Source organism: Tupaia chinensis, unplaced genomic scaffold, assembly GCF_000334495.1.
Source record: "Tupaia chinensis unplaced genomic scaffold, TupChi_1.0 Scaffold000374_1, whole genome shotgun sequence".
Taxonomy (NCBI): Eukaryota; Metazoa; Chordata; class Mammalia; order Scandentia; family Tupaiidae; genus Tupaia; species Tupaia belangeri.
Window position 1 is genome coordinate 1,477,333 of NW_006159872.1, and position 8,300 is coordinate 1,485,632.

General features: G+C 53.2%; 1 protein-coding gene across 2 annotated transcripts in view; it reads left to right on the plus strand.

The window, feature by feature from the left end:
- Positions 1-2,585: 2,585 nt before the first annotated feature.
- LOC106735395 (uncharacterized) overlaps positions 2,586-8,300 on the plus strand; it is a 17,252-nt gene continuing 11,537 nt past the window's right edge. Inside the window, exon 1 of one of the 2 annotated variants that reach the window (XM_014589730.2) lies at positions 2,586-3,313. In XM_014589730.2, coding sequence (XP_014445216.1) covers positions 3,149-3,313 — 165 coding nt within the window. In that variant the 5' untranslated portion in view covers positions 2,586-3,148. Of the gene's footprint in view, positions 3,314-4,666; positions 5,323-8,300 lie in introns of those variants that run through there. The other variant, XR_001370739.2, reaches the window with a different exon arrangement.

Genomic DNA, 8,300 nt, shown 5'->3' on the forward strand with positions numbered 1-8,300 from the left:
TCTTTCTCTGGCCAAATTGAAAATAATAATAAATAAATAAAAATTAATTATTAAAAATAAAGAGCCTGGCCAGTCCCCTAGCACAGCGGTTAAATGCTGTGCATAGGAGCTGGATCCCACATGGATTACTGCAGTTCAAATCCTGGCCCAGCATCCTGCAAACATGACAGGCACTCATGCGTGTGTGCCCAAAATAATGACGGGATGGAGTGTGAGCATGCCCCATTTAGGAGTGACCTCTCTCTCGTGTGTGCACACACACCCATAGTCATATTTTTTCCATTAAAAAACATTTTTAAAGAAAAATATACAAGAAACCTAACATCATGTCAAGTTTATGCACAAATTATAAACTTCTAGGCATAAAGATGCCCAAAGGGGTCCATCTGCCGTGGGTGGCCCCACTGCAATGCTCACAACACCCCTTGATGAGGGGAAATCAAACCCCACACGGCTGTTCGGGAGCACCTGTACACCACAGACACGGATGTGAGCTGCATGAAAATCCAATGTAGGGGTCAAGGACCACGGTGGCCTGGCCTTTCACTGCTCCTCACCACGCCGCAGTCCTGAAGCACACAGGTCCCTCTCTCCACGCCACGCCACCTGCTGGCTCCCAGTAGGTTCTTAATATGTTTGTTTAACCCAAGAGGTGCCCACAGGGATGGGGGCTCCCCACTGAAAACTCCCAGGAGCACCCTTCACAGATGACAAGTGGTCTAAGTGGAGCCCCTCATGTCATGTGGTGGGCCAGTGCTGCACCTCTGGGCCAGAGGAGCCAGCTTTCCATAACCAGGAGATGCTAAGGAAAGAAAATGCCAACCTAGAGGCCGGGGGCAGCACAGCGGTAACACACTGGACCCACACGGGAAAGGTCCTGGGTTCGCATCTCCGCACGCTGGGTGTGCGTGCACGTCCGTGAGCCAGGCTGGCTGAAGCTGAGGGTGGGTTGTGGCCCGGAGACCCTACTGGGGCTGTCTGTCCTTCTGTATCTCTTTCTCTCTCTGAAAAAATAAATAAACCTTTAAAAAAAAAAAAAAAACAACTTTAAAGAAAAAAAATATATAAACCTGGAGGCAGAGGGAGCTGTCTTCTCTGCTTTTGCCAGACTCAGGAAATCTCTCTCTGGTCATTTCCCTCAGCCTAGCTCAGATCGAAGTTCTTGCCAAGTTCAGTGACCAGCCAGAACAATAGCTGTTCTGTCCCAGCACCCACAAACAATGGCCAGAGTATTTGGGCAACGCAGAGAAATACCAAATAATTTCTTCCTCTTCTACAAAAGCAGAGCTGCAGGGAGTCACATAATGGCTTCGTCCTCTGCCAGGGACCTTGAGTAATGCTTTCTGGAATCTTTAAACCTGAGTCACTATTAAAAAGGGGGAGTGGAGGGGTGATTAAGTATCAAACATCCATTGGCAAGAACTGTCTGTCAGAGCCCTACTTCAAAATACATTTCTTTTAGAACCCGTGAAGAGCGCTGTGTGAACTGGGCTTCTAAAAGCACTGCGCAAAACGCTCATATGAACACCGGGAAAAGGAAGACCGACAGCAACACAACGTGGCTCAAGTCACAGCGGCAGCAGCCCTTCCCACCCACCCGCCCGCTCACCCGAATCTCGGAGTCGGTGCCCGTGACGCCCCGGCGGGCAGTGAGGCCTTGGGAGCACCATTTTGAAGAAGTGACGTTCACCGAAGTGCCCAGCCGGTGCCCCTGCCCCGTCCCCAGAGGACGAGACTAAATATAATCTCTCTCACTCTGTTGTTTTAAAGTTTATTTTTTATTTATGTGTTCCATAAGTGTGAGGGAGAGAAGAGAGAGAGAGCCAGCACCCCTAAATCAGGGTCTTGACACCGTGACCACCCAGCTCAGGCAGCCCCAGAGCCTGGGCACACACATGCCTGGTGTACTCGGAGAGGTGCAGGGACTTGAAACTGGAGCCTCCCGAGTGGCTCAGCCTGGGAGAGTTAAGTAACTATTTGACCTTCGCTTCGTTTTATTTCTTGACAGTTTTCAAATTTTATGTAACTTGCTTGAATTACTCTTATCATAAAAATGTATTTGGGGGTCTAGCAGGTGGCTGGAACCACATGGCCGACCGCAGTCTGAGTACCGAACTGGCGACTTGATTTCTCACTTTCCCTCTCTGTATTTCTGTCTGTCTCTCTCTGGTGAGTGCATGTGCCCTGTAGAAAATGTTAAAAATAATAACAATGATAAATAAAATAAGTAATTCTTTTAAAAAGATGTGTGTGTGTGTGTACATGTGTATGTATATACATGTTGATTTAAAGCAAAGGAGTTATGTAGCCTGGGTCTGTCCAGAGTTAAACCATGTCTAAGGAGAAAGACGACACAGTAAATGGGCACTGGGGTGGGGGAGGGGGAGGGCTGGGTGCACTCACCAGAGAGACAGAAAGTGAGAAATCACACCCTGAGGGTGATGGCCACACCACAATTCCTTCTCCTCCATTCTTTCCTCAGGATTTTGGGCGCGCATACATACACACCCAGCATGAGTTTTAAGCCACCGGGTCCAGAACTTGAACCACGGTAGACTACGTGGGAGTCCAACAACATAACCATTACGCCATCTGCGGGTCCCCAAAAGCAGGACAAGCTTCTGAGAGCACCTTCAGGCCAGACAGTGCCCAGCCCCCTCACAGCTTCGTGTTTGTCACTGTTGCTGCACCCTGCATCCTTGGCCCTCCCTCCCCCTGCACGCCCGATTCCCTGGTGGACACAAGGCACTGCCCTCAGGCTCGGACTCCATTTCTCCCCATCCGTCCCTATTCCTGTTCCCTCGGAGTCTGCTGCGGCCTCCCTAAGTAGTCCCACGGCAAGAGAAGGGCCAGAAGGAAGAGACACAGTGGGGATGCAGATGAGGAAGGCGTCCTGAGGTCAGTACTTCCACTCCAGCCAGGCCCACACTCCCACCTGTGCACAGCAGGCGCGGGGATGGGGCCTGCACATGCCGAAATTTAGCCAAGAGCACACAGCTGAGCGGCTGGCCTTGAGCAGTCTCCCAGTAATTCGGGGCTGGATTGCAAGCCTGTGCCCGTCCCCTCCTTAGGAATTCAAGAAAGGGCCAGGATTGCAAGCCTGTGCCTGTCCCCTCCTTAGGAATTTAAGAATTTTTGTGCTCCCACCATGTGTCAGGCCTGGAGCCCCTGGTCGGGGACAGGGGACAGAGATCAGGCAGTCACGGAACACCACCGAGCGGGCACCTGCCCCCTTTCCCATGCCATCATCCTGTTCAGCCACCACAAACCCTGTGGGGAAGTTAAAGCCACCTACAATACGGGCCACCGAGAGGTAAGTGTCCCCGACATATTGACGGAGTTAAGAAGCGGGTCAGTCTATAACAGAAGAGAAATCTGTGTTAAACCTTGAGGAATGAGTGGAGTGTGATAAGTACTATCACAGGGAATGACAGTCCATAAGGAGGAAAAGGCATCAAAAGTTGAGAGCCCTGGGCCAGCAGGTGGCATGGAAGTTAAGGCATCTGAATCCTACACGGCCAACTGCACAGTTCAAGTCCCAAACCCGGCAGCCTAAAAAACTCCCCAGGTGTGTGTGCATGCTTACTCAAAAATCCCGAGAGGAGAAAGAAGGAGAAGAGAGTGCGGCATGGCCATCCCTTCTGGAAGGTACTTTCTCACTTCCCACCCTCTCCCCCGCCCTCTGTCTCTCACTGTCTCTCCAGTGAGCGCTTGTGTCCTACAGCAAACTGAAAGGAAATAAAGAACATGGAGAGGGTGAGCTCCCTCCGAGGGGCTCAGACTTGGCTCTGCAGGCAGAGGAGGCCCCTTCAAGGCATGCGCAAGCCGAGCGCCCCCCCACTTCCAGCCCCTGCCCCCAGAACAGGAGCACCTCTGCTGCTCGCTGTTGCTTTTCTTCTGATCGCCCTGAGACCCACCCAGCTGGGCGCTGGCCGCGGTGTGTCACACAGCATGGCACAGGCGGGGAGGGGAAGGGGCGCCTCGGGGCCACTGGCCTTCTTTGTGCCGGCCAAGACCATGTCCGGTGCGGGAAGGGAGCGCCCTTCGTTCTAGGCTCCCAAGAAGATACGGGATGCTGCAGGGGCCACCTGGACTGAGATCAGAACGGGAGGCGTATCTCCTCCAGAAGCAGACCTCCTGAGAGGGCCTCCTCGAGTCGGCGTCAGCGTCCTCGGAGCCTGGGCTGGTGGGTTAGCCACCATTAACTGGATGGGGTTGAGCTGACACAAATGCAGTCGTGCCTCGGTTTCCTCTTTACTATAAATAATGTCTAAGAGCAGGAAGCCCCTTGGCATAGAGGAAACAGCTCGGTGTGTCAGGAGACCCAGTTCTATTTCTGGCCTTGCCAATGACTCGCAGGCAGCCCTGGACACGCGTCACTGTCCCTGGCAGAGCCGGGCTGCCTCCTCTGTGAAGTGGGCGCTCAGACTGCAGCCCGGGGGTCCCTGCCAGACCCCACGCCTGTGGTCCAGCATCGCATCCTGCCACACTGTAAGCTCTCCGCGGGCAGAAGGTGTGCCTGTGTGTCTCGGACACTGGCAGCTTGAAAGCACACGATTAATCCATGGGCTTAATATCTGAATAGCGACGGCTTAGGGAGAGGGATGGTGGCCTGTCATTCCGGTGGCCTGTCATTCCCTCCTCCATTCTCCTACACGTCTCTCCCAGGAGAGCTCGAGGGAAGGGAAATTCTCACAACCTCCCTCACCCCCAGTTCCTCAAGGGGAAGAGAGTTTAGGTCCCAGTAAATCTCAAACTCCCTACCCAACGCCTCCATAAACATATTCCCCTGGGCCCTGGGCCCCCACCACCCCACCATAACCGGGCCTCCAGGAGAAGGAGCCGGGCACACTGCGGCACAGCTCCACGGAGTGCAGCTCTTCCCTGCTGGAGACCTCATGCTGAGTGCCAGAAGCGCAAATAGCTTTGTTTTTCTCCATTTTTCCCTCTCCAAGTAAACTTAACAAATGTCAATAACCAGAGAAAAACATGCGCACGGAGACACAGATTTCTCAACTCTTGCAGCTCACTGTGGCTCTTGCCAGCAAAAACAAGTTTGGCTTCCTGGCCCCGTTTATGCAAGTGGGGAACCAGCTGCCCACAGCCACCGCAACCAGGCTTAGCCCGTGCCTGCTAATCCCATCCCAGCGCCCGCTTCTGCGCGCTGGGCCCCCAGGCCAGCATCCAGCCATCTGGCCACACGGGAGGGCCTCCAGCCTCATCCAGCCTCTCAGGGTACAGAGACACAGGGTTGCAGAATAAGACACGAAACAACCAGAGTTCTCCTCTCCTCTCAACAATAAAGGCCTGATCTGTAAAGAGGTGAGTCAAGAAGTTTCCAGGGGAGTGTAAGACCTCATGTCCACGTGCAAACAAATGCAGAATTGGGTCTCAAGGGGACTAGGATCAGTCCCCAGTATGCTTTTCTTCTCTTTTTCTGTCTTTTCTTTTTTGCTTTGTTGGCTATAGGGCTAGTGCATTCACAAGAGAGAGTGAGAAAGCATCCCCGGGGGGATGGCCATGCAGCAATCCTTTCTCCTCCATTCTCCTCTCAGGATTTTGGCACACAAACCACAGGCCCGGCACGGTTTTCAAGCCACCAGGTCCAAGACTCAATTGCACAGTTGGCTGTGTGGGATCCAGCCTCCTTAACCACCACACCACCAGCTGACCCATCTTTGAGTTTCGAAGCCAGTTTGAACTAGCCTCCTAACTGAGGATGTGATAAGAATCACAGCAATGGTCACCTGACACCCCTGCTAGGGAGGGGAGCTTGTCCCCACTTCCCTGGTGCAGCAACAGCAGGTCAGAGAAGTCACGTGGCAGGTGGCAGGCACTGGGTCCAGGGGGTTCTGACCAAGGCCCCCTCTCTCCTCTCAGCCCAGGCGCCTCCCTAGTCTCCACCCCTGCTCCCCCTCCCTGGGTCACCCCACACACTCCCTCCCTCCCTCTCTCCTAGTCTCCTCTCCTCCTGCCTGCTCTTCACACACCTTCCCACCTCACAGCGGCCTGGGAAGGGGATCCCAGGTTTGAGACGGGTGTGTAAGGGGGCAAGCCTCCTTATCACAACCTGCCACACCCAGAGGGACCCAAGGAGTCACACCCCTGACCCTTCTCCCTCTACCCTGCCGCCGCTGCAGCATTTCTGTAACAGGTCCAGCTTACAGGGGCCTCCACAGGAGCCAGTGCAGGGGCAACGTGCTGCTCTGCAGGTGCCCACACTGGAAGGTTCCAGGTTCGCATCTGAGACCCTCCCCGAAAATACCAAGTGCATGGCTGTCCAAGAGCCACGCTGCTGGAAACTGGGAGTGGATCTTAGCATGAAGGCTCTGTTGGGGGCACCTATCTCTCTGTCTCCCCCTCTGGATCTCTCTCACTCACGGAATAAATATACTTTTTAAATAGAATGATTTATTTTACTCTATTATTACTTTTTTAAAGAATTATTTATTTATTTAATTTCATTTGCCATTGTTATTTTTTAAATTTGATCAAAGAGTGACAGAGAGAAAGAAAGGGAAAGGGAGAAAGCAAGCCGCCGGGTCCAGGACCTGAACTGTGGCCGGCCATGTGGGAGTCCAATGCCTCAACCACCATGCCACCTGCTAACATCTAAATAAACTTTTTTTTTTTAAAAAGTGCTTCTTGGGGGGGCCAGCAGATGGCTTGAAAATCACACTGGGCTCATGTGCTTGTGTGCCCAAAATCCCAGGAGGAAAATGGAGAAGAAGGGATTGTGGCGTGGTCAACCCCCCAGGGTGATTTCTTACTTTCCCTCCCTCTGTCCCCCTCCTCTCCAGTAAGCACATGTGCCCTACAGCAAAATCCTTTAAAAATAATAAATAAGTTCCTCTGGGGCCAACAGGTGGAAGTTAAGACAGCTGTATCCCACATGGCCAACTCCACGGTTCGAGTCCAAGACCCAGCAGCTTGCAAAACATTTGGGCACATGTTCCAAAATTCCCAAGAGGAGAATGAAGGAGAAGGGATTGTGGCGTGGCCGTTTCCCCCCAAGGAGTGATTTCTCACTTTCCCTCTCTCTTTGTCTCTCTCCGGCAAGCACACAGACCATATGGCAAAAATCTTTTTAAAAAAACTCTACTCCAGGTTCAGCCACACTGCATGGCCTGGGCTGGGGACACTGCAGTGTGATGAGACTGTCAAGGGTACCCCTAGCTCCACCCCATTCACTTGCCCCTGCCCCCAGGGGTGCCCTTGGCTGCTATGTAGAGAGAGGCCAGGCCACGACTACCACGGCAAGTTGAGGCTCCCAAGCTCTCTCCAAGGCCCTGCAACCTCCCCTGACTCAACTCCCAGCCCAGGGTCCACACCCCGCCCCCCAGGTCACTGGCTCTGGTGGGCAGGGCTCCGCCCCCCACATCTCCTAGTAATGTGTTTGTGCTCCTGTACCTGCTTGTATTAGCCTTGTACTTGGCAGAGTCAGTATTTACCTTGGCTGGGCCTTCCCCTGGGTCCGCACCACAGTCTGTCTGCTGCTAGGAGGGAGCCCCTGGGGGGCAGGCTCTTTGGGGCCATAAAAAGGTAATGCTGGGTGCTGACTCAGAGCCCTGCACATGACCAGCTCCTCCAGGGAAAAGCATTTAACCCTCCCCTGACAGCTCAGAGATAACCGCTTGGCCTCAGTCCAAGAAGGCCTGGCCAGGTCACCTCTGAGAGATTATAAACCACTTAGAGGAGAAGCCATCTAAGGAGGCAAACAATCCGATCCCCTCCACCCCTCACCTAAAACTGGGAGCAGAATGAGAAACCTAGAGATTAAAGACAGGACTGGGCAGGTCCCGGGCAGAAAGGCAGCAATCCCCACAAATGGGATTTGCGGGGGACCACACTGAGAGGGAACTGTAGGCAGGGATCCATGCTGAGATAGAATTGCTCTTTTAAGGTTGTAAAGGTCCTTAAGGATTATTCAGGCCAACCTGCGCCATGTTTATAGATGAGCCAGTATGTGGTGTGGCCTGGGCTGGAACCTGGGGCCCTGACCTCTCAGCTCATGGTTACCCCCACAGCCCTCTGCCTCCCCAGCAGCATGGCACATGGTTTACTTGTTTCCGGAAGGTGGAGGGAAAGTCGCCCTCTAGCAGGAAAAAGGGGCCCAGTGCCTGCTCCACCCCATCCCAAGCCACATCTGTCACTCGTGCCCTCCTGCACCCCCACATTCCTACCCCTTTAATTACTTTTTTTTTTTTTTTTAATTTGCTATATTCCCATGGGGGATGGCCATGCTGCTATCTCTTTTGGGATTTTGGGCAAACATGCACTCATGCCCGGGGTGAGTTTTA